Raw genomic sequence first — 27,553 nt, forward strand, 5'->3', positions numbered from 1 at the left:
GCAAATATTGTCCTTTTGTAAACTGTAGATTTATATAATTATTACACAACCTGCATTAACCACTGTATCCCTATATACTTTGGCTATTTTAAAATAGGCAGTGTACACGCTCACAACGCGTGGCTTTGCGAGTTGTTGTGAGCTTGTAGATCAGCTGTTTTCTAAAGATTTCTCAACATGTTGACTTATTAGAGGTTGCACATGAACTCTGCAGCCGCACTGTGTCTCTCCAAGGCTGGTGATCATTTGGACGTGACATTGTGTGACAAAAACCCACAAAATACACCAAAATAACACTGTTCAACGGGCTAATTAGATTGCATTGATGACATTGACCACACTAACGTTCATACAGGTTGTTGATAAGATGTTTAACATAGCCAGCTCACAGTGGTGGCTTATCCAACGGGCTTTAGGTGCTGAAGCACAGGGCACCAACCTTGGGGGGGGGGGGGGGCACCAAATGCCGTGGAAAAAAGAAAACGGCGAAAATCGGCGAAATTTAGAAGCAGGGCTTCTATATTGGTTAACAGTATTGTGTGATATCTACTGGCAAGATATTAATGTCTTCCTCCCTAGATAATGACTCACTGAGCTCACTTCATTACTCCTCTTCTTATGCAGGAGCTGTACTTCCATCAGAAGACTCAGCTAACAGTGGTGAGTTATGAAACATTTGATTTAACTGAGAGAGCAGTATGAAAGTCACAGCTTTAACATGATGGAGAGCATTAAGAAAGTATTTATTAACAGCTTTAACATGATGGAGAGGATTAACCACATGAACTCTATTCTGGGCATATCATAGGCAAACATTCAGCAAAACTACTTTTACAAGCTCACAATATGTTGCGCCTTGTAAGATTGTTTATTGGCTATTTTCATTAAAGATGATTTAGAAGGAAAAGTGGAGGGGAACAAGTGTAGACCCCTGAGGGACTCTGGTCATCTGGGGTCTAAATGGAAGCATTCCTGACTGTGAACTGAAAATAGTCTGGAACTTACACCAACACTTTGTCTTAAAAGGCAAAAAAAAGACAAAACCTCTTAAGTTTCAAAGCATTCTGATGAAAAGAAGCGATGGATGCAGACTTGATGTGATCCAAGTCTGGTAGTACATACCTTTAAAAATACCCCCAAAGGAACATTTTTAACACATACATATACCAGGGATTCCGTTAGCCGGTATTTACTGCCCATTGACCGGTAAAATGTTTAATTGGCCGGTAATCATAAACACCACCGGCCACCGTGGCCGGTTGGGAAAATGCTGTTATTAGGCTATTTTTACCATTATAATCATTTAAAGTTTTTATCATGATCTGACTGTGTGGTTTAATTCCGACAGCCTGCTGCTGTGCGCTGAGTTATGGATTAGCCTATTTGTTGTACGATGGTGTCGCGCGTTGAAAATATCAGAGCTACAAGCTCACAGCAAGTCTCAACGTGCCGTGTTGTGAGCTTGTATGTCTGCTATTTTTGATACGCCACAACACAGCCGAGAGACACAGCTGTGTCTCCTCCTAATCAGCGCTGAGTAGGGTGGTTTGCTCGGGTGTTGATAAACAGAATCGGGATTTTCCGAGGTGATAGAATCTGAACCAAGCCGGACCCAATTGTCGATAAAGGGACCCGAACACGTGTGGGTCGTGGATATTATGCAAGCACAGTGACTGTCTGTCTGCAATGGATAAAGTGGTGAAAGTTGGCGAAAGCTGGTGACACCGATTGTAGCAGGCAACTAAGAGGCAAGTAATCAACCTCGCGCAAGGCCACATATATCATGACATATAATTAACGTTAACAAAACAAAACCTACTTTTGCAAATCAAGGTTGAATGAGAATCGATGTAAAGCCCAAAATATATATTAATTTGTTTATACTGTGCGACGGTGTCGCGCAGGGAAAGGCTCTGGCGCAGGGTAACCGGAGGACTCGCCCCAAAACACCCTCGCCCCCATTTTTCAGGCGGACCAGCGGTTCTTGTATTCTTGTATTTGTTTTACTGAGGATAAGGGTAGAAATTGTTTAGGATTAGGCATAGTTTTACTGAGGTTAAGATTAGGAATAAGGTTAGGTTTAGGCATAGTTTACTGATATGTTTAGGAATACCAGGCGAATACCGACAGATTTTCCCCGGGGCGACTGTGTTTTGGGGCGAGCGGGCGTTTTGGTATTCGTCGCGCAGGCGGCGCAGCAGTTCACTCATCTGGCCACTTTATTCATTTCATTTTTGGCAAGCGACATCTCTGCATGATATAGTAGATCATATAATTTAGTTATCTATAAAAACAGGAACAGATTGCATCTGTGATGAAGTGGAAAGAAGCGCAGCTCTAACGTAACAAGGTGTAATGATCAGTTGGGTGCATGTATGCAGTGCACTTAATTATAATATATGGCCGGTAAATGTATTCTTTGGCCGGTAAAATATAATCCTGCCGGCCATGGTGGCCGGCCCAAAAAATGCCTAGCGGAAACCCTGACATATACTGTATATGCTTATTTCCAAGTGTGACAGGTACTGCCTTAACTCATTCACTGCCAGAATTATTGCTGGCCGCGTTTGCCCACTGCCAGAGATTTTTCATTGAAAAAAAAAAGTACTCAGGAGCCGAGATACAGAATTTTTAAGTGTTAAGTTAACAAGGAAGTGGATGGGAGTCTAGATCTTCGAAAAATCATATCTCCTTGGTCTTTGGGTCAACTTGAAAGAAAAAAAAAAATACGTTTTTTACGTCAGTGGCAGTATTGGTTAATTACATCAACTAGAACTTCGGCTGCGCTGCGCACGGCCTCAGCTCTATATCATATGATTATTATATTTGATTAAGATATATGATCTTATAATAATCATGGGGCACGTATAATCATTATCTAATAATCATATAATATAATGAATCATCATACATCTTATTAAGTAATGTGTTCACAGAGAGACAGACAGGCTAGATATAGATAGATATATAGTTAGATAGATAGATAGATAGATAGAATATTCGTTTTATGCTGATGGATAGATAGATAGATAGATAATGTACATTTGTTTGTACTCAAGTACTGTACAAATGTGAGGGGTTTTAACTTTACTGGGTTGTGTTCAATTTTCAGTACTTGTACTTCTACTCGACTACATCTCAGAGGCAAATATTGTCCTTTTGTAAACTGTAGATTTATATAATTATTACACAACCTGCATTAACCACTGTATCCCTATATACTTTGGCTATTTTAAAATAGGCAGTGTACACGCTCACAACGCGTGGCTTTGCGAGTTGTTGTGAGCTTGTAGATCAGCTGTTTTCTAAAGATTTCTCAACATGTTGACTTATTAGAGGTTGCACATGAACTCTGCAGCCGCACTGTGTCTCTCCAAGGCTGGTGATCATTTGGACGTGACATTGTGTGACAAAAACCCACAAAATACACCAAAATAACACTGTTCAACGGGCTAATTAGATTGCATTGATGACATTGACCACACTAACATTCATACAGGTTGTTGATAAGATGTTTAACATAGCCAGCTCACAGTGGTGGCTTATCCAACGGGCTTTAGGTGCTGAAGCACAGGGCACCAACCTTGGGGGGGGGGGGGGGGGGGGGGCACCAAATGCCATGGGGAAAAAAAACGGCGAAAATCGGCGAAATTTAGAAGCAGGGCTTTTATATTGGTTAACAGTATTGTGTGATATCTACTGGCAAGATATTAATGTCTTCCTCCCTAGATAATGACTCACTGAGCTCACTTCATTACTCCTCTTCTTATGCAGAAGCTGTACTTCCATCAGAAGACTCAGCTAACAGTGGTGAGTTATGAAACATTTGATTTAACTGAGAGAGCAGTATGAAAGTCACAGCTTTAACATGATGGAGAGCATTAAGAAAGTCTTTATTAACAGCTTTAACATGATGGAGAGGATTAACCACATGAACTCTATTCTGGGCATATCATAGGCAAACATTCAGCAAAACTACTTTTACAAGCTCACAATATGTTGTGCCTTGTAAGATTGTTTATTGGCTATTTTCATTAAAGATGATTTAGAAGGAAAAGTGGAGGGGAACAAGTGTAGACCCCTGAGGGACTCTGGTCATCTGGGGTCTAAATGGAAGCATTCCTGACTGTGAACTGAAAATAGTCTGGAACTTACACAGACACTTTGTCTTAAAAGGCAAAAAAAAGACAAAACCTCTTAAGTTTCAAAGCATTCTGATGAAAAGAAGCGATGGATGCAGACTTGATGTGATCCAAGTCTGGTAGTACATACCTTTAAAAATACCCCCAAAGGAACATTTTTAACACATACATATACCAGGGATTCCGTTAGCCGGTATTTACTGCCCATTGACCGGTAAAATGTTTAATTGACCGGTAATCATAAACACCACCGGCCACCGTGGCCGGTTGGGAAAATGCTGTTATTAGGCTATTTTTACCATTATAATCATTTAAAGTTTTTATCATGATCTGACTGTGTGGTTTAAATCCGACAGCCTGCTGCTGTGCGCTGAGTTATGGATTAGCCTATTTGTTGTACGATGGTGTCGCGCGTTGAAAATATCATAGCTACAAGCTCACAGCAAGTCTCAACGCGCCGTGTTGTGAGCTTGTATGTCTGCTATTTTTGATACGCCACAACACAGCCGAGAGACACAGCTGTGTCTCCTCCTAATCAGCGCTGATGTCTTAGTGCTTATCCAACGGGCTTTAGGTGCTGAAGCACAGGGCAACAACCTTGGGGGGGGGGGGTGGGGCACCAAATGCCGTGGAAAAAAGAAACGGCGAAAATCGGCGAAATTTAGAAGCAGGGCTTCTATATTGGTTAACAGTATTGTGTGATATCTACTGGCAAGATATTAATGTCTTCCTCCCTAGATAATGACTCACTGAGCTCACTTCATTACTCCTCTTCTTATGCAGAAGCTGTACTTCCATCAGAAGACTCAGCTAACAGTGGTGAGTTATGAAACATTTGATTTAACTGAGAGAGCAGTATGAAAGTCACAGCTTTAACATGATGGAGAGCATTAAGAAAGTCTTTATTAACAGCTTTAACATGATGGAGAGGATTAACCACATGAACTCTATTCTGGTACTCAGGAGCCGAGATACAGAATTTTTAAGTGTTAAGTTAACAAGGAAGTGGATGGGAGTCTAGATCTTCGAAAAATCATATCTCCTTAGTCTTTGGGTCAAATTGAAAAAAAAAAAAAATTGAAAAAAAAATAAATATGTTTTTTACGTCAGTGGCAGTATTGGTTAATTACATCAACTAGAACTTCGGCCGCGCTGCGCGCGGCCTCAGCTCTATATCATATGATTATTATATTTGATTAAGATATATGATCTTATAATAATCATGGGGCACGTATAATCATTATCTAATAATCATATAATATAATGAATCATCATATATCTTATTAAGTAATGTGTTCACAGAGAGACAGACAGGCTAGATATAGATAGATATATAGTTAGATAGATAGATAGATAGATAGAATATTCGTTTTATGCTGATGGATAGATAGATAGATAGATAATGTACATTTGTATGTAATCAAGTACTGTACAAATGTGAGGGGTTTTAACTTTACTGGGTTATGTTCAATTTTTGGCGAAAATCAGCAAAATTTAGAAGCAGGGCTTCTATATTGGTTAACAGTATTGTGTGATATCTACTGGCAAGATATTAATGTCTTCCTCCCTAGATAATGACTCACTGAGCTCACTTCATTACTCCTCTTCTTATGCAGGAGCTGTACTTCCATCAGAAGACTCAGCTAACAGTGGTGAGTTATGAAACATTTGATTTAACTGAGAGAGCAGTATGAAAGTCACAGCTTTAACATGATGGAGAGCATTAAGAAAGTCTTTATTAACAGCTTTAACATGATGGAGAGGATTAACCACATGAACTCTATTCTGGGCATATCATAGGCAAACATTCAGCAAAACTACTTTTACAAGCTCACAATATGTTGCGCCTTGTAAGATTGTTTATTGGCTATTTTCATTAAAGATGATTTAGAAGGAAAAGTGGAGGGGAACAAGTGTAGACCCCTGAGGGACTCTGGTCATCTGGGGTCTAAATGGAAGCATTCCTGACTGTGAACTGAAAATAGTCTGGAACTTACACCAACACTTTGTCTTAAAAGGCAAAAAAAAGACAAAACCTCTTAAGTTTCAAAGCATTCTGATGAAAAGAAGCGATGGATGCAGACTTGATGTGATCCAAGTCTGGTAGTACATACCTTTAAAAATACCCCCAAAGGAACATTTTTAACACCTACATATACCAGGGATTCCGTTAGCCGGTATTTACTGCCCATTGACCGGTAAAATGTTTAATTGGCCGGTAATCATAAACACCACCGGCCACCGTGGCCGGTTGGGAAAATGCTGTTATTAGGCTATTTTTACCATTATAATCATTTAAAGTTTTTATCATGATCTGACTGTGTGGTTTAATTCCGACAGCCTGCTGCTGTGCGCTGAGTTATGGATTAGCCTATTTGTTGTACGATGGTGTCGCGCGTTGAAAATATCAGAGCTACAAGCTCACAGCAAGTCTCAACGTGCCGTGTTGTGAGCTTGTATGTCTGCTATTTTTGATACGCCACAACACAGCCGAGAGACACAGCTGTGTCTCCTCCTAATCAGCGCTGAGTAGGGTGGTTTGCTCGGGTGTTGATAAACAGAATCGGGATTTTCCGAGGTGATAGAATCTGAACCAAGCCGGACCCAATTGTCGATAAAGGGACCCGAACACGTGTGGGTCGTGTATATTATGCAAGCACAGTGACTGTCTGTCTGCAATGGATAAAGTGGTGAAAGTTGGCGAAAGCTGGTGACACCGATTGTAGCAGGCAACTAAGAGGCAAGTAATCAACCTCGCGCAAGGCCACATATATCATGACATATAATTAACGTTAACAAAACAAAACCTACTTTTGCATATCAAGGTTGAATGAGAATCGATGTAAAGCCCAAAATATATATTAATTTGTTTATACTGTGCGACGGTGTCGCGCAGGGAAAGGCTCTGGCGCAGGGTAACCGGAGGACTCGCCCCAAAACACCCTCGCCCCCATTTTTCAGGCGGACCAGCGGTTCTTGTATTCTTGTATTTGTTTTACTGAGGATAAGGGTAGAAATTGTTTAGGATTAGGCATAGTTTTACTGAGGTTAAGATTAGGAATAAGGTTAGGTTTAGGCATAGTTTACTGATATGTTTAGGAATACCAGGCGAATACCGACAGATTTTCCCCGGGGCGACTGTGTTTTGGGGCGAGCGGGCGTTTTGGTATTCGTCGCGCAGGCGGCGCAGCAGTTCACTCATCTGGCCACTTTATTCATTTCATTTTTGGCAAGCGACATCTCTGCATGATATAGTAGATCATATAATTTAGTTATCTATAAAAACAGGAACAGATTGCATCTGTGATGAAGTGGAAAGAAGCGCAGCTCTAACGTAACAAGGTGTAATGATCAGTTGGGTGCATGTATGCAGTGCACTTAATTATAATATATGGCCGGTAAATGTATTCTTTGGCCGGTAAAATATAATCCTGCCGGCCATGGTGGCCGGCCCAAAAAATGCCTAGCGGAAACCCTGACATATACTGTATATGCTTATTTCCAAGTGTGACAGGTACTGCCTTAACTCATTCACTGCCAGAATTATTGCTGGCCGCGTTTGCCCACTGCCAGAGATTTTTCATTGAAAAAAAAAAGTACTCAGGAGCCGAGATACAGAATTTTTAAGTGTTAAGTTAACAAGGAAGTGGATGGGAGTCTAGATCTTCGAAAAATCATATCTCCTTGGTCTTTGGGTCAAATTGAAAGAAAAAAAATTGAAAAAAAAAAATACGTTTTTTACGTCAGTGGCAGTATTGGTTAATTACGTCAACTAGAACTTCGGCTGCGCTGCGCACGGCCTCAGCTCTATATCATATGATTATTATATTTGATTAAGATATATGATCTTATAATAATCATGGGGCACGTATAATCATTATCTAATAATCATATAATATAATGAATCATCATACATCTTATTAAGTAATGTGTTCACAGAGAGACAGACAGGCTAGATATAGATAGATATATAGTTAGATAGATAGATAGATAGATAGAATATTCGTTTTATGCTGATGGATAGATAGATAGATAGATAATGTACATTTGTTTGTACTCAAGTACTGTACAAATGTGAGGGGTTTTAACTTTACTGGGTTGTGTTCAATTTTCAGTACTTGTACTTCTACTCGACTACATCTCAGAGGCAAATATTGTCCTTTTGTAAACTGTAGATTTATATAATTATTACACAACCTGCATTAACCACTGTATCCCTATATACTTTGGCTATTTTAAAATAGGCAGTGTACACGCTCACAACGCGTGGCTTTGCGAGTTGTTGTGAGCTTGTAGATCAGCTGTTTTCTAAAGATTTTTCAACATGTTGACTTATTAGAGGTTGCACATGAACTCTACTCTGCAGCCGCACTGTGTCTCTCCAAGGCTGGTGATCATTTGGACGTGACATTGTGTGACAAAAACCCACAAAATACACCAAAATAACAATGTTCAACAGGCTAATTAGATTGCATTGATGACATTGACCACACTAACGTTCATACAGGTTGTTGATAAGATGTTTAACATAGCCAGCTCACAGTGGTGGCTTATCCAACGGGCTTTAGGTGCTGAAGCACAGGGCACCAACCTTGGGGGGGGGGGGGGGGGGCACCAAATGCCGTGGGGAAAAAAAAACGGCGAAAATCGGCGAAATTTAGAAGCAGGGCTTTTATATTGGTTAACAGTATTGTGTGATATCTACTGGCAAGATATTAATGTCTTCCTCCCAAGATAATGACTCACTGAGCTCACTTCATTACTCCTCTTCTTATGCAGGAGCTGTACTTCCATCAGAAGACTCAGCTAACAGTGGTGAGTTATGAAACATTTGATTTCACTGAGAGAGCAGTATGAAAGTCACAGCTTTAACATGATGGAGAGCATTAAGAAAGTCTTTATTAACAGCTTTAACATGATGGAGAGGATTAAACACATGAACTCTATTCTGGGCATATCATAGGCAAACATTCAGCAAAACTACTTTTACAAGCTCACAATATGTTGCGCCTTGTAAGATTGTTTATTGGCTATTTTCATTAAAGATGATTTAGAAGGAAAAGGGGAGGGGAACAAGTGTAGACCCCTGAGGGACTCTGGTCATCTGGGGTCTAAATGGAAGCATTCCTGACTGTGAACTGAAAATAGTCTGGAACTTACACCAACACTTTGTCTTAAAAGGCAAAAAAAAGACAAAACCTCTTAAGTTTCAAAGCATTCTGATGAAAAGAAGCGATGGATGCAGACTTGATGTGATCCAAGTCTGGTAGTACATACCTTTAAAAATACCCCCAAAGGAACATTTTTAACACATACATATACCAGGGATTCCGTTAGCCGGTATTTATTGCCCATTGACCGGTAAAATGTTTAATTGGCCGGTAATCATAAACACCACCGGCCACCGTGGCCGGTTGGGAAAATGCTGTTATTAGGCTATTTTTACCATTATAATCATTTAAAGTTTTTATCATGATCTGACTGTGTGGTTTAATTCCGACAGCCTGCTGCTGCTGCTGCTGTGCGCTGAGTTATGGATTAGCCTATTTGTTGTACGATGGTGTCGCGCGTTGAAAATATCAGAGCTACAAGCTCACAGCAAGTCTCAACGCGCCGTGTTGTGAGCTTGTATGTCTGCTATTTTTGATACGCCACAACACAGCCGAGAGACACAGCTGTGTCTCCTCCTAATCAGCGCTGAGTAGGGTGGTTTGCTCGGGTGTTGATAAACAGAACCGGGATTTTCCGAGGTGATAGAATCTGAACCAAGCCGGACCCAATTGTCGATAAAGGGACCCGAACACGTGTGGGTCGTGGATATTATGCAAGCAGAGTGACTGTCTGTCTGCAATGGATAAAGTGGTGAAAGTTGGCGAAAGCTGGTGACACCGATTGTAGCAGGCAACTAAGAGGCAAGTAATCAACCTCGCGCAAGGCCACATATATCATGACATATAATTAACGTTAACAAAACAAAACCTACTTTTGCATATCAAGGTTGAATGAGAATCGATGTAAAGCCCAAAATATATATTAATTTGTTTATACTGTGCGACGGTGTCGCGCAGGGAAAGGCTCTGGCGCAGGGTAACCGGAGGACTCGCCCCAAAACACCCTCGCCCCCATTTTTCAGGCGGACCAGCGGTTCTTGTATTCTTGTATTTGTTTTACTGAGGATAAGGGTAGAAATTGTGTTAGGGATGGTGAGTGTGACCCAAGTGCACAGCAAGGAGGAGGCAAAATGGAGGATTAAAGCCCACCCGGGCGAGTTTATTAACAATAAGCTCAACAACAACGGGGGGAAGAGGGGTGTAGGCTCCGATGGCTGCTCCAACTCATCTTGGGATCCCGGGAAACTGGAGAGGAGAGGAGAAGCAGGGTCAGATATAAATTCACAATGAAAGTGTGCGCTGCCACTGTGTAAGGTGAACAGGCTAAGAGCTCTACTAAACTGGGAAACTAGTCAGCAAGCTATACTTTACCATACGAGTGGAAAGGTTAAGATCTGGCACTGAGCTGTATGCCGGCCAGGCTCTTATAGCCTCTGGGGTGATTGCCAATGCAGGGCAGGTGAGGAGATTGGGGACTGGAGGCAGGTGTGCTGAGAGTGTGCTGTTGTGCCCTCTGGGTGGTGCTGATGAGTACAGAGAGGCCACAGCAGCAGGATGTGGAGGCGAGGGGGAGCGAGACGTAACAGGACCCCCCCTCCAAGGATCGCCACCTGGCGACTGACGGGGGACGTTGGGGTGAGCCCGACGCTGACGATGACCCCTCGGCTGGGGAGGAACCCGGGCAGAAGAACCTTCAGCTTGGGCGGAGGTCGGGCCAGGCCGAAGGCAACAGACCTGGCAGGCGGCGCTCCAGCTGAGAATGCGCCCAGAACTCCAGCAGACGTGGGGGGTGTGAAGCTCCAACCAGGGTCTACCCAGGATGAACGGGGCGTCCGGGGAGTGAATGACGTAGGGGCGGATGTTCTCCACGTGATCTCCCGAGACAGTGAGGGAAAGGGGTTGGGTCCGATGTGTGATGGGACCCATGGTGTGACCGTTCAGAGCGAAGGCAGAGAGAGGTCTCATCAGAGCAGAGACCGGGAGTCCCACCTTCTGAGCATACTGGAGGTCAACAAAGCTCTCATCGGCCCCGGAGTCGATAAGAGCTGGAATGGTGAGTGTCTGCCCCTGCCAGGCGAGTGTGACAGGGAATCTGGCAACACTGTTGAGGGGCTGGGAAGTGACGAGGCGACTCGGCTGGGAAGTGACGAGGCGACTTACCCGAAAACCCAGAGTGGGCGAAACTACTCCCCCTGGTGCCCGAGAAGAGGACACTCTGGAGAGCAAAACTGGACAGGAGTGAACAATGTGCGCTGAGCTGGCACAATACCTACAGAGTCTATGTAGTCTGCGGTGCTCACGCTCAGCTGGAGATAAGCGGCCCCTGGGAGTCACACGGATTCGGCCCAGTTGCATGGAGTCCTCTCCTGAGGAACCAGGGAAGGCAGATGGAACCTGCACAGGCCGAGTGAGACTGGACAGGGTGGAGGAAGATGGCTTGGCAGCAACATGATGCTGGGACGCCCTCTCACGCTTACGTTCGCGGCGGCGCTCATCAATGGAAACGGAGAGTGAGATGAGCTGGTTCAGAGTGGAGGGTCTCACCCTCTCAGCTAGGGCGTCCTTCGTAGCCTCACCCAAGCCATGGAGGAACGCGCTGTGAAGCGCAGGCTCGTTCCAATCACAACGGGCAGCGAGGATGCGGAACTCAGCGGCATAATCTGCTACAGAGAAAGAGCCCTGCTGGAGAGTGGAGAGAGCTGTGTCTGCGTCCTGCCCCTGGACGTCGTGGTCGAACACATTCTTGAACTCCATCACAAAATCCTTGTAGATCTGCATATAGGCTGCAGACCCCTCACGGCTAGCCAAAATCCACCGGCGCGCCCTTCCGGTGGTCAGGTTAGTTATGTAAGCTATACGGGCAGGGGAGGTGGAGTACATGCTGGGCTGGAGATCAAACACGTACTCACACTGCATGAGAAACTCCCGGCAGAGGGAGAAGGTACCGTCATAGGGGGCCGGGGCAGCAAGGTGGGGTTCCCGGCTGCGTGACATGACCTGCTCAGGGACCGCGTCTGGCGCTGGGACAGGCTGGGCAGGAGCGGGGGCCGGATGGCCCGGAGGTGGAGTGAGTCGAGCGCAGAGCGCGGCGACCTGGTCAGAGAGATCCTGGACCAAAGTAGTGAGTCGGTTAGGAGATCCTGGACCAAAGTAGTGAGTCGGTTAATCTGGGCTTGCTGCTGAGTGGCCTGGGACTGCTGCAGAGTTGAAACCCCCTGGAGCTCCTGTTGCACATTAGAAATGACAGCAGATGCTTCCTGTAGCAGGCGGGAGTGCTGTGCTAAAACCTGTCCCTGGGCCTGAAGCGGACTGAGAGGCGGTGGCTTTCCTTCCATGCTGGCTGGGTCCAGGTGGCCAGATCTTACTGTTAGGGATGGTGAGTGTGACCCAAGTGCACAGCAAGGAGGAGGCAAAATGGAGGATTAAAGCCCACCCGGGCGAGTTTATTAACAATAAGCTCAACAACAACGGGGGGAAGAGGGGTGTAGGCTCCGATGGCTGCTCCAACTCAGCTCGGGATCCCGGGAAACTGGAGAGGAGAGGAGAAGCAGGGTCAGATATAAATTCACAATGAAAGTGTGCGCTGCCACTGTGTAAGGTGAACAGGCTAAGAGCTCTACTAAACTGGGAAACTAGTCAGCAAGCTATACTTTACCATACGAGTGGAAAGGTTAAGATCTGGCGCTGAGCTGTATGCCGGCCAGGCTCTTATAGCCTCTGGGGTGATTGCCAATGCAGGGCAGGTGAGGAGATTGGGGACTGGAGGCAGGTGTGCTGAGAGTGTGCTGTTGTGCCCTCTGGGTGGTGCTGATGAGTACAGAGAGGCCACAGCAGCAGGATGTGGAGGCGAGGGGGAGCGAGACGTAACAAATTGTTTAGGATTAGGCATAGTTTTACTGAGGTTAAGATTAGGAATATGGTTAGGTTTAGGCATAGTTTACTGATATGTTTAGGAATACCAGGCGAATACCGACAGATTTTCCACGGGGCGACTGTGTTTTGGGGCGAGCGGGCGTTTTGGTATTCGTCGCGCAGGCGGCGCAGCAGTTCACTCATCTGGCCACTTTATTCATTTCATTTTTGGCAAGCGACATCTCTGCATGATATAGTAGATCATATAATTTAGTTATCTATAAAAACAGGAACAGATTGCATCTGTGATGAAGTGGAAAGAAGCGCAGCTCTAACGTAACATAGTGTAATGATCAGTTGGGTGCATGTATGCAGTGCACTTAATTATAATATATGGCCGGTAAATGTATTCTTTGGCCGGTAAAATATAATCCTGCCGGCCATGGTGGCCGGCCCAAAAAATGCCTTGCGGAAACCCTGACATATACTGTATATGCTTATTTCCAAGTGTGACAGGTACTGCCTTAACTCATTCACTGCCAGAATTATTGCTGGCCGCGTTTGCCCACTGCCAGTGATTTTTCATTGAAAAAAAAAAGTACTCAGGAGCCGAGATACAGAATTTTTAAGTGTTAAGTTAACAAGGAAGTGGATGGGAGTCTAGATCTTCGAAAAATCATATCTCCTTGGTCTTTGGGTCAAATTGAAAGAAAAAAAATTGAAAAAATAAAAATATGTTTTTTACGTCAGTGGCAGTATTGGTTAATTACGTCAACTAGAACTTCGGCTGCGCTGCGCACGGCCTCAGCTCTATATCATATGATTATTATATTTGATTAAGATATATGATCTTATAATAATCATGGGGCACGTATAATCATTATCTAATAATCATATAATATAACTAGAAAAAGTGCTCCTCGGAGCACAGGTCTCCGCCAGGTCAGGTAAGTTATTGTGGCCTCCTGGTGGCGCTATAATAGGCCAATGTGAAAAGGGTGGCATTTCTTCCTCGGCCTAGTGGGAATGTGCGTGCAAATTTTCACGGAAATCGCACGCCACGTTCATGATACTGTGTACCGATTTGCATGAGGTTTGGTTAAAAACTGTAGGAGTAATGGGGAAAAATGGGTTTTGCACAAATCGGCCTCCTGGTGGCGCTATGACAGGCCTATGTGAAAATTTTGAGGCAGAGGTTCTGAATTGGCATCCAGGGAGTGTGTGTGCACAGTTTCGCAGCGACCGGGCCAACGGTGCCTGATATTTGGTGCTAACACACAGACAGGACGGACGGACGGACACACGGACGGACGGACACACGGACGGACGGACAGGGGGCAAAACATACTCTCTCGCCATGCCTTTCGGCCTGGCGGAGACAATGAATCATCATACATCTTATTAAGTAATGTGTTCACAGAGAGACAGACAGGCTAGATATAGATAGATATATAGTTAGATAGATAGATAGATAGATAGATAGATAGATAGATAGAATATTCGTTTTATGCTGATGGATAGATAGATAGATAGATAATGTACATTTGTTTGTACTCAAGTACTGTAGAAATGTGAGGGGTTTTAACTTTACTGGGTTGTGTTCAATTTTCAGTACTTGTACTTCTACTCGACTACATCTCAGAGGCAAATATTGTCCTTTTGTAAACTGTAGATTTATATAATTATTACACAACCTGCATTAACCACTGTATCCCTATATACTTTGGCTATTTTAAGCCCCCGTTGACAAAACGCTCCCGGGGGGCACCGAGCCATGGACCGCGCAGCACCCCCCGTTGACAAAACGGTCCCGGGGGGCACCGAACCGGGTCCAAGCACCGGGCACCGCGAAGGGTTAGTCCGCCCCTGCCAGCTCAGCTCGCCCTACTCTCACGGAGCCCTGTTGTTGCTGCGTCTGCCTGTAATGGTGACAGCAAGCTCTCTGCGATGGCCTCAGGATGACACGACCAATGAGAGTGAGCGCTTTCGTTGTTGCTAAGATACGGTGTATGGCACATGGGTCTCTGCCCCATAGCTTGTGGATCTCTGTCACATGATTGGCGTAGCCTGCGTTGCCAGGTCTGCCTTTTGTATAATCGATTTTGGTCTTATTTGGGCGCGCTTTTGGGCTCGTTTGCATAGACCACGGCAGCGCTTGTTTCTTTCCCGTTGACTGATGTGGCAAAGGTGCTCAGTTTGGTGAAACGAACCATCCGGAAGTAAATTGCGAGCTGGCGAAGTGATTTGCATAAGTATTGGGGCATAATGCGTTTCATATAATTGTACATCCTGCAAGTACAGTAACGGTATGGGAAGCAGGTATGCTGGGAGGCAGAATATTGAGGAATTTTTGTGAAAAGTTTGGAGTTAGTTGGGCCATGGGTCTGCTTGGATGCCCTCCACATGCAATCATTTCATCTCCATGAGTTTGCTTGTCAATTATAGTGGGAGGATTATGTCAGAGGCAGTGAATGAGTCAACAGGTAGTGTTATGTTAGCCTGCATGGCATTGGCCTGACTGATTCTCCCCGGTATCAGTCGAAGGTCGATATGAAGGGAAATATAAAGCCTGACATGCAACTGACACATCAATATCTTATTCCAAAATATAAATACCAGTTGTTACACTACTATTCATGTGGGGATGTACCAATGCAGATAGCTTTATGTTTGATTGATATGACATAATTGCCTGTGATGCATTTAACTCAACTGTCTTTTTCTCTTCAAACAGCACATTTTGTGATCCAGAACAGGGCAGACTTGATTCAAAAGGTTTCTAAGGTCATGCCTATAGTAGACAGTTTAGTAGACAGTTCTAAAAATCATATAGAATTTCTAAATAACCTGGTATACCTTAATACCTTGATAGCACCTAACCTCTATGTAGTATGAACATATATGGAAACACTGTAATTTATTTGTATTCTGTTTTTGTCTCCGCCAGGCCGAAAGGCATGGCGAGAGAGTATGTTTTCCACCCCGTCCGTCCGTCCGTCCGTGTGTCCGTGTGTCCTTGTGTCCGTGTGTCCGTGTGTCCGTCTGTGACCAGCTAATCTCCGCCACCGTTGGCTTGATCGCAGCGAAACTGTGCACACAGACTCCCTGGATGCCAATTCCGAACTTCTCCCCCAAATTTTTCACATGGGCCTTTTATAGCGCCACCAGGAGGCCGATTTGTGCAAAACATATTTTTTGACAGTACTCCTACAGATTTTGTCCAAAAATCTCGCAAATCGGTACACAGTATCTCTATAGTTATTAAAAAAATGGCTTCCAAAGTTTGCAGGAGTGCTTTGTTTTCAACAAAATGCCTCAAATCATGAACACAGCATGCAATTTCCGTGAAATTTTGCACGCATATTTCCACTATGCAGAGGAAAAAATGCCACTTAAAAAAATTCAAATCAGCCTCATGGTGGCGCTCTAACAGGCCGATTCGTGTTTTTTACCTATAACTGCACCGATCTGTGTAAAACCTTGTATGCGCACTCCCTAGAGGTCAAGGAAAAACCTTTGCCCTGCATTTTTTACATTTGCCTTTTATAGCGCCACCAGGAGGCCGACTTAAGTAAAACACATTCTTTTATATTACTTCTTCCGATTTTATCCAAATTTCACGCAAATCGGTACACATGATCTCCATAGTCATGTGATCAAGACGGATGTGTTTGATTTTTCATATTCCATCCTCATTGGCTAAGATTGACATCTAAAGTTTGCAGTAGTGGCTTGTTTTGAACAAAATTCCGCAAATCATGAACGCACCGTCCGATTGCGGTCGAAATTTGCACGCACATTCACACTATGTTGAGGAAAAAATGCCACCAGCAGGTCTAATTTAGCAAAACTTATTTTTTTTGCACAAAATGCCTCAAACCATGAATGCTGTGTCCGATTGCCGTGCAAGGCCTAAGAACAAATGTAACCCTTTAAACATTGGCCTTTTATAGTGCCACCAGGAGGCCACAATAACTTACCTGACCTGGCGGAGACCTGTGCTCCGAGGAGCACTTTTTCTAGTTCATTGTGTTTTTGATTTTGTAATTCTAACATTTCTTTTCTTTTTGTTATTTTTCATAAAACCACATAATGACAGAACTTCTGCTGACCCAGGTAAGAGTTATAGTTGTCACAGTGTAACACTGTCTAGTGTGATGTAGAGTTGTCACAGAGTAACACTGTCTAGTGTGATGTAGAGTTGTCAAAGAGTAACACTGTCTAGTGTGATGTAGAGTTGTCACAATGTAACACTGTCTAGTGTGATGTAGAGTTGTCACAATGTAACACTGTCTAGTGTGATGTAGAGTTGTCACAATGTAACACTGTCTAGTGTGATGTAGAGTTGTCACAATGTAACACTGTCTAGTGTGATGTAGAGTTGTCACAGTGTAACACTGTCTAGTGTGATGTAGAGTTGTCACAATGTAACACTGTCTAGTGGGATGTAGAGTTGTCACAGTGTAACACTGTCTAGTGTGATGTAGAGTTGTCACAGTGTAACACTGTCTAGTGTGATGTAGAGTTGTCACAGAGTAACACTGTCTAGTGTGATGTAGAGTTGTCACAATGTAACACTGTCTAGTGTGATGTAGAGTTGTCACAATGTAACACTGTCTAGTGTGATGTAGAGTTGTCACAATGTAACACTGTCTAGTGTGATGTAGAGTTGTCACAATGTAACACTGTCTAGTGTGATGTAGAGTTGTCACAGTGTAACACTGTCTAGTGTGATGTAGAGTTGTCACAATGTAACACTGTCTAGTGTGATGTAGAGTTGTCACATTGTAACACTGTCTAGTGTGATGTAGAGTTGTCACAGTGTAACACTGTCTAGTGTGATGTAGAATTGTCACAGTGTAACACTGTCTAGTGTGATGGAGAGTTGTCACAGTGTAACACTGTCTAGTGTGATGGAGAGTTGTCACAGTGTAACACTGTCTAGTGTGATGGAGAGTTGTCACAATGTAACACTGTCTAGTGTGATGTAGAGTTGTCATAGAGTAACACTGTCTAGTGTGATGTAGAGTTGTCACAATGTAACACTGTATAGTGTGATGTAGAGTTGTCACAGTGTAACACTGTCCAGTGTGATGTAGAGTTGTCACAGTGTAACACTGTCCAGTGTGATGTAGAGTTGTCACAGAGTAACACTGTCTAGTGTGATGTAGAGTTGTCACAATGTAACACTGTCTAGTGTGATGTAGAGTTGTCACAGTGTAACACTGTCTAGTGTGATGTAGAGTTGTCACAGTGTAACACTGTCTAGTGTGATGTAGAGTTATCACAGTGTAACACTGTCTAGTGTGATGTAGAGTTGTCACAGTGTAACACTGTCTAGTGTGATGTAGAGTTGTCACAGTGTAACACTGTCTAGTGTGATGTAGAGTTGTCACAGTGTAACACTGTCTAGTGTGATGTAGAGTTGTCACAATGTAACACTGTCTAGTGTGATGTAGAGTTGTCACAGTGTAACACTGTCTAGTGTGATGTAGAGTTGTCACAGTGTAACACTGTCTAGTGTGATGTAGAGTTGTCACAGAGTAACACTGTCTAGTGTGATGTAGAGTTGTCACAGAGTAACACTGTCTAGTGTGATGTAGAGTTGTCACAGTGTAACACTGTCTAGTGTGATGTAGAGTTGTCACAGAGTAACGCCAGGTTACATCCTATGTAACCCAGGTTCTCTGAGTGGAGAGACTGGCTCTCCACTAAATATTATTCAATATTTACGGGAACTGTCCCCCCGGGGGCAGTGCTCGTGGATACTCTTTAAGACACATCACATATGGTGGCCCTGCCCTGATTTGCAATCAGTGGGGTATTTAAGCCCCACCCAGGCAGAGCCACTTTGATTAACTTTGATTGACACGAATTTCGGAGCGGCTGATTCGTGGAGAGCCAGTCTCTCCACTCAGAGAACCTGGGTTACATAGGATGTAACCTGGCGTTCTCTTTCGTGGTCGAGACTGGCTCTCCACTAAATATTATTCAATATTTACGGGAATTCTCTAAGACACACCGCAAGGAAATAAGCAGACCCAGCCGCCCCCGCGGCAGCCTGAAGCAGTTTAAGCCCGAAGTATCACAGCCCAAGGCGTGCTCCAAAATCCTATCATCCAAAAGTATGTAATGCTCGTGGCCTAGGCGCAAGACGCTACCTAGGCCCAGCTGGCGACAGCCAGTCAACTGATTAGCCACCTAGCCCGCAAGACGCAGGGCTAGCTTACTACCGACATCACTCCGAGCCCGGCCTGTCCTACGGGAGCCAGGGTCTCGGAGGCACGGTGAGTATGACCTGCTCCACCGCCTGGAGCCCAGCACTCGCTCCGTGAATGGGGTGCTGGCTGCCACGCTCAGTCGGTAGAACTGGGTAAATGTAGACAGAGTCGACCATGTTGCTGCAGTGCGGATCTCCGCCAGAGACGCACCATTCCACAGCACCCAGGAGGCCGCCGTCCCACGGGTGGAGTGTGCCCGCACCTAGGCGGCACTGGTACTCCTGCCCGCCTGTATGCCTGCTGGATCATTTCTGTGATCCAGCGGGACAGCCTAGCCTTTGCCAGTGGTCCAAGCACTCCTGCTTCGGCACCCGAAGAGCTGGTCTGTTACTCTGTGGGCCTGTGTGGCCCTGACGTACGACACTAAGCTCTAACAGGGCAGAGTGGGAACCGACTCTGTCTTTGTACTCCATCTGTCCGCATGTCAAAGAGGGACAGAGCTCAAACACCAGTTTGGGATATACCCCTGCGAGAACTTTGGGGAGAAAGGCCAGGATGGGGCGTACACCGCTCCTGCATCATCTAGGCCTAGACCTGCAAAGCTCCTCATGGACTGACAGAGCTTGCAACTCCACAATTCTCCTTGCAGATACGACTGGTGAATGCCATGTCCTGCTGCGGAGCCCAGCACGCACTCAGTGATAGGGGTGCTGGCTACCACACCCATGCAGTAGAACCTGATAAATGCGGACGGCGTCCAACCGGAGCCGTCCCACAGATCTCAGATAGATGGGCACCTCGCCAGACGCCCATGAGGCAGCGAGGCCCTGTGTGGAATGTGCAACATTCCTGTTGGGGCTGGCCTGCCTGCCCAACTATATGCCTGCTGGATTGTTTCTCAACCCATTGAGGGAGCCCAGCCTTGGAGACCATCTGCCCAAGGCAGTTAGGTCCCTACACAGGGCCCCACAGTGACTGCAACCCTGCTCCCCTGCCCTGAGGGGGTGGGAAGGGTGCAGTTCAATAGACTGACTCGTACTCTGATCAGGCCATAGGGTGGAATGCAGGGATCGACCCCAGCACCACCCAAGCATTGCCATGTAGGAAGCGTCAGCATCTCTCATGCACGACAGGGACATTCTTGTAGCTGAGAAGTTAACAGCAAGAATGCTGCCTCGAGAGAAGCCATTGCAGCCCAAGTGCTCAAAGGCTCAGATGCCCCATGCCGCAAGGCACTGAAGGCACACGGTCCCACCTCCTGTGGGGGGACTGCTGGCCTATCGTGAGAGGGCCACGAGCCCCCTTCGGCAACTGGGTAATTTACATGTTGCCCTTGTTTGGGACCGTCGTGTCACTGGCCCAGCACAGCGACACAATTATCTTGGGATGAGGAGGGAGCTCACTCCGTGACTCACACGACCACGCCGGCTTCCGCCCTGCAGAACTACATTCAGGTGCGTAACTGGCCATGCCGTAGCACACCCGTATGGTGCGCTCTGCTCACCCCTGACAGTCTCTGCATGCTCCACTGTGTCACCGTCCTGACGGGACTACATACCCGAACGCGTTAGCTGACCCCGCCAGCAATACGCCCGTATGGTGCATGACTGTAAATGACAAGGAATGTACGGCGTCAAACAGGAGCCGTCACACAGATCTCAGATAGAGGGGCACCTCGCCAAAGCCCAAGAGGCAGCGAGGCCCTGTGTGGAATGTGCACACATTCCTGTCGGGGCTGGCCTGTCTGCCCACCTATACGCCTGCTGGATTGTTTCTCAATCCATTGAGGGAGCCCAGCCTTGGAGACCATCTGCCCCAGGCAGTTAGGTCCAACACCCTTTCAAGGCCCTGACAGGGCCCAACAGTGACTGCAACCCTGCTTCACTGCCCCGAGGGGGTGGGAAGGGTGCGGTTCAAGACTGACTCGTACTCTGATCAGGCTGGATAAGGTGGAATGCGGGGATTGACCCAATCAGTACTGGCCGCATGTTCAGGAGAGCCGGGGGCACAATGCGTGCCGTGGCTGCCATCAGCCCCAAAGGGCATAGGTACAGCCTCCAGGTCAACCTGGCCCTCAACTGAAAATCTGGGCGAGCCCAGAGGGTGGCCCGTCCCACTGGAGCAAGGGACAAAGTCCCTGCTCTGGCCTCTAACCCATGCCGAGCCTGCAACCTCTCTTGTCGAGGCGCCGGCCTCAGTGCCCAAGTGCCGCCGGAGCCTGGCCACATCGTTGTGGCACTGCTCCTCTGAGCAAGCACGCACCGGCCGGTCATCCAATCTTGGATGCGGAGGCTCTCCCGACGCCAAGGTCCCAGGACTGAGTCCAAGCACCTTGTAACATGCGGGGGGCTACTCTTGCTCTCCTTTAGGATCTTGTTTGTTTCACCTCTAAACGAGCCGCAACCCAACCCCAAGAGGGGCGATTTACCACGCCCGCTCTCTGAACTGCACACTGCAGTTGGTTAATAGGCTGCCAACACTCGTAGTCTTGTCCAAACAAAATCCAACTCTACAGACCTGTCCAAACCAGGCAGGGCAGGTAAAGAGGGGGAGCCATAGCCTGAGCTTGGCTCTCACAGCTCCGTCGCCCACGAACGTTTAGTCTGTTGGGCTGGAGTGGAAACGGCAACACACCATATATGTTGCGCTCCGCTCGTCCCTGACAGTACGGATGTGCTCCGCTGGAATCACCAAACCCGGTTCTCCAGCGAACTATGCCACAGCTGTAAACCGACCCAGTCGGCGATACGCTGTATAGCGTGCACTGACTGATTCAGGGGACCCCTGGCAGACCCAGCGCGTTCTGTCTCGCGTCACTGAGACCAGATTCACCGACAGAACTCCGCCACGGACGCGTAAACCGACCCAATCGGTGATACGCCGCATAGTGGGCTATAATGGCCGCCCAGGTTGTGTTCGACAGACCACCAGCCGCCTGCCAAGTGATTCCGCTGACGGAACTCCGCCATGAACCCGCGAACCGGCCTAGCCGGTAATACGTTGTATAGCGGGCTCCAATGGCTGCTTTATGTGTGTTCTAACAGACCACCAGTAAGCCCCGCCCAGTGTTCCCACTGACGGGACCCCGCCACGGACGCGTAAACCGACCCAATCGGTGATACGCCGTAAAGCAGGCTATAATGACTGTCCACACCAGTGGTGGAGAAAGTACTCTATTACTTCGGCAAGCTGCTCACAGCCCCGCCGGAGCATTCCTGCCATCACCTCCCGTGCACATTCACGAGCCTCCTAGCTCGTTGTAGCCGGGCACTGGCCTCTTGGCCTAACATGGCCGATGGCTCAATAGGCCGCTTCATCGGACAAGCTCGGTCCTCCTGCCGCAGCTTGGACTAGGACCGCCACCGATGGCGCCTCACCGGCCGGAGAGCAGCCATACTCCATAAAGGTCAGGGCTATTATGGTCACGCACGCGCCACGTAAGCGCGCGCTGATACAGTGACGGAATAGCCTCTGTGTTTGGCTAGCTGCGTCCGGATAGCCATGGCTCTGTGCATTCTCGGGATGAGCAAGGAGCTTACTCCGTGGCTTCACACCGATGACCGGATTCTACCACGCAGAATTACCCTAGGTGTGTAGACGGCCCTGCCGTGCCACACACCATATATGGTGCGCTCCGCTCGCCCCTGACAGTACGGATGTGCTCCGCTGGAAACACCAAGCCCGGTTCGCACAGTTTGTGTACAACAGACCAGCATGTCCTGTCTGTGTCACTGGCAGATCGACAGACAGACCTACACCACGGTCGCGTGAACTGACCCTGTCAGCGACACGCCGTATAGTGCGTTATTACACCTGAACGCAGAAGCTGCCGAACCTGGCACCAATACGCTCGTATGGTGCGGCTCTGCCACCCTGGGACGTTCAGTCCGTTGGGTTGCAGTGGAAACGGCTTGCCTCTAAACGACAGGCACCTGGCCTTTTCTTTTTTTTTTTTTGTATATATATATACATCAATATTTGTATACATACATTTTATTCGTTAGGATGGATGCCCATATCAGACTCAATGCCAGCAGTTTGTCTTGTGTCTCCAGCAGAGTCTCTAGTGTCTCCATCTTCCCCTGGAAGAGGTTGCACCTGAACTCTGCAGCCGCACTGAGGCGCTCCAACACGGAGACTCTGACATTTCTACTCCAAACTCTCCTTGTTGTGGAACGCGCGCCACAATGTAGAATTGCACCTAGGTGTGGACGGCTCTGCCGTGCAACACACCATATATGGTGCCCCCCGCTTCGCGGGTTGGAGAGAAAACGACTGCCAGCAGGATAAGCGATTCATGCACGCAGAGGGGTCCAGACTCCCGTGCGCGCATGATCCATCCCCAAGCAAAGCATACATCTATCGTGGCCGCCCACAGCCCAGACAGACGTGGGGCGCTGGGCTGGCCATGTTTGCTATATTATTTAAGCCATGTATGCTTATCTATGTACCTAAACAAATAGGTATATATTCGTAAACGTATGTATTTGTATACTATACACTTACATGCTCAACACTCGAATATTTGTATACTCATATACTTCGTATACACTTACTCTATCAGTATATGAGCAGAGCCAAGTGTCTCTTTATCTTTATTTCACCTATTTACCGTGAAAGTATTTATTTGTATATTTATATACTCATATATATTCATATACTCAAACAAGTCAGTGAATTGCAACGAGAGGAGTGACGGCCAGGAGAACTCCTGACCTAGCGCCACGCTGCCCTCTTGTGACCTGTGGGGCACAGTGCAGCCCTCTTCTAGGACGCACCTAGGCCCCTCCCCCTACGCTGACGCCTTGCACAGCGTGCTGCGTCAACGCGGAAGTAACAGAGTCACGCTGCCACCTTGTTTGTTTGTGTTTTTTTTTTTCTCACTTGGCTCCGCCGAGGGCTTTTTGGACCGCGGCGGTGATGACCACCGGTAGTAGATGGCCCGGAGGCTACTGTCTAGTGTGGTTGGTGACTCACAGGAATGTTCATATAGGTGGATGGTGTGTTTATGGTTTCAGGTTGAAAAACACTACTTTAGCCAATACTGTACAAAACAATGTTGTTCAATAGCACTACAGTATAACATGACTGTGTTCAACAGGATGATGATGATGGCTTGACGTCAGTAGAAATGAGTATTTGTACACTCTGAGAGTTAAATAAGCACTGAGCATGTTACAGTATAGATTGGGGTCCCAGAGATTTAAGTAAATCATATCAAATGGTGGTCCATGGTCTAATGTATATCTAACTGGGGGTCCTTGAAATGTACAACGTTGAGAATCACTGAGTAAGAGTAATAAGTAAGAGTAAATGATAATTATCACACGTTAACCTATAATATCATTGATTTAAAGGCTCGTATTAAAGAACTGGAAGAACCTGCTGTGGCTCAGCTGCTGAAGACACTCGGTCAAGAGATGAAGAAGCTGAGTGATGTTGAGATGAAGATGATCCAGAAATATGCAGTGGATGTGACTCTGGACCCTGATACAGTACATCCTGACCTCATCCTGTCTGAGGATGGAAAACAAGTGAGTGATGGAGACATAACGAAGAATCTCCCAAACAACCCAGAGAGATTCTATACATATATCTGTGTCTTAGGAAAACAAAGCTTCTCCTCAGGAAGGTTTTACTATGAGGTTCAGGTTAAAGGGAAGACTGCGTGGGGTCTAGGAGTGGCCAGAGAGTCCATCAACAGGAAGGGATCAATCACACTGAACCCCAACAATGGTTACTGGACTATAGTGTTGATGAATAGAAAGTACAGGGCTTATGCTGGCCCTCCTGTCCTCCTCCCTGTAGGAGAGGAGGTCCAGAAAGTGGGAGTGTTTGTGGATTATGAGGAGGGTCTGGTCTCCTTTTATGATGTGGAGGTCAGAGTTCATCTCTACTCTTTCACTGGCTGTACCTTCACTGAGAAACTATATCCATACTTCAGTCCTTCTCTTAATAATGGTGGTACAAACTCTGCTCCTCTGATCATCTCTCCTGTCAGTATGACCTACATTTGATATCATAATTATTTGTATTTTATTTCATTTTCGGCTAATGTTGATATTGTATAATTATTTATTTGTTATTTTTTTTATTTAGTTTTCAGTTTTTGTCACCACTCACCACAGATCATATCAGGAACATCATACACATATTGTATAAACATACACTGGCTTCCCAACATACACACATACACAACATAAACACCACACACAGAAAGGTAAACACTTAAACAATACAAAAACAAACAAACAGACAGACATCACACAGGGAGAAGAGTAGGATAAGAGACGCCTGTCCAATGACTCTTATGATTCTTTTTAAAGCTGATAAATATTCTTATATTCCTGTTACTGTGTACAATGTGTTTCCCACTTCTGTACAGAGCTGTGTGTGTGTGTGTGTGTGTGTGTGTGTGTGTGTGTGTGTGTGTGTGTGTGTGTGTGTGTGTGTGTGTGTGTGTGTGTGTGTGTGTGTGTGTGTGTGTGTGTGTAAGCATGAAGCAAGTTGTTGTTGTCGGGTAGAAACCTTGCATGTCCAAAACCGTTCCTTTTTTATTAAAAAAAATTGGAAAAAAAAAATATATATTAATATCCACTGTACAAGCTCATCACATGACGGATGTCATATTGTATTCAACATAAAAGTGGACGTAGCTTAAAGGATGGAAACAAGCATAACCTGTAACTGTACCTTCATCTAATAATGTTGTTAATAAAGGATTGAATCAATCAATCAATGTGATGTATTTGTATTGTATATACTATAGACTATATTCAACATTAATATAATGCTATACTATCACATTCTGTCAGAAGTTCTCTGTATTCCTCATTAGGCGGTAGTGGTGGGGGGGGGCGCATCAGGTGAAAGTCGGTATTACACTCGATTTAAACAGGATGTAAACGAGGAAAATAAATGACTTTAAGGCAGAGATGGGATTAAAACACATCTATTGATAAATACATGTTCTGAATGTAGAGTTAACACCGTGGTTACAGGATCAGCACTGTATGGTTTTTGTCAGTGGTGGAAAAAGTACTCAAATGTTTTACTTAAGTAAAAGTATCAATACTGCAATGTATAAATACTCCATTAAAAGTAAAAGTCCGGGATAAAAAACGTACGATACAAGTACAAAAGTATTGGCATCAAAATGCACTTAATTATGCAGAATGTCCCATTTCACCTTTTCAAAATGTATACAAATCTTTGTAAAATATCTTCTGAGGTGTTACTCAGTCTAAAAAGGTTGAGAACCTCTGCTCTGCTGTATTACATTTCAAGAGGTGGGTCTACTTGCATGCAGTGGTGGAAAGTAACTATGTACATTTACTTAAGTACTGTACTTAAGTACAATTTTGAGGTATTTGTACTTTACTTGAGTATGTCCAATTTACAATACGTTTACTTCTACTCCACTACGTCTCAGGGGCAAATATTGTACTTTTACTCCACTACAACTATTTGATAACTTGAGTTACTAGTTACTTCTGCAGATATAAATTAATACATTATAAAACATACATTAACCATTTTAGTCCTATTTTATACCTAGGCTGTTTGAAAATAGCAGATCTACAAGCTCACAACGTGTCGCATCGCGACGCGTTGTGAGCTTGTAGATATTGATGCCAATACTATTGTACTTTTACTCAAGTAAATTTTGAATTCTGGACTTTTACTGTAAATATTTTCAAATATTTTAGTACTTTTACTTTTGGTACTTTAAGTACATTTTGATGGCAATACTTTTCTACTTTTACTCAAGTAAATTTTTAATTCTGGACTTTTACTTGTAACAAAGTATTTCTATATTGCAGTATTGGTACTTTTACTAAAGTAAAGAATTTGAGTACTTTCTCCACCATTGAAAATCACTGAATCTACACACACACACAAAAACACCTACGAAAAGGAATGACAGTAATAATAAAGGGTTTAATAAAGGGTTTTATGTTGCATTGTGTATGAATTGACCTTTAGCAGGTATTCTTACAGAGGTCAGAGGTCAAACTAGTGCTTGGTTAAAGCTCATTGAAATGCAGAGACAAGGCCGATGCAATGTGGTCTAGTCGCCAGTAGATGTCAGTATAACACTGCAGTTCTGTCATAAACTGCCTATACACACTAACTGGCAAAGCATTACAGATGTGATATTTATAGACCTACATAAAGCACCTGTTATGTTTAAACCCAATAATTCACACTAATAGACCTATATAGG

At 45.3% G+C, this 27,553-nt stretch overlaps 1 protein-coding gene across 2 annotated transcripts in view; it reads left to right on the forward strand.

Moving 5' to 3' along the window:
* Positions 1 to 26,039, forward strand: part of LOC308081297 (butyrophilin subfamily 2 member A1-like) — a 50,715-nt gene extending 24,676 nt beyond the window's left edge. For both annotated transcript variants that reach the window (XM_080457680.1, XM_080457681.1), the window contains 4 exons: positions 625 to 660; positions 8,922 to 8,957; positions 17,205 to 17,221; positions 24,684 to 26,039. In XM_080457680.1, coding sequence (XP_080313806.1) covers positions 625 to 660; positions 8,922 to 8,957; positions 17,205 to 17,221; positions 24,684 to 25,343 — 749 coding nt within the window. In that variant the 3' untranslated portion in view covers positions 25,344 to 26,039. The remainder of the gene's footprint in view (positions 1 to 624; positions 661 to 8,921; positions 8,958 to 17,204; positions 17,222 to 24,683) is intronic.
* The last annotated feature ends 1,514 nt before the right edge of the window (positions 26,040 to 27,553 follow it).

Source organism: Gymnoscopelus braueri (assembly GCF_963280865.1).
Source record: "Gymnoscopelus braueri genome assembly, contig: SCAFFOLD_236, whole genome shotgun sequence".
Classification (NCBI taxonomy): Eukaryota; Metazoa; Chordata; class Actinopteri; order Myctophiformes; family Myctophidae; genus Gymnoscopelus; species Gymnoscopelus braueri.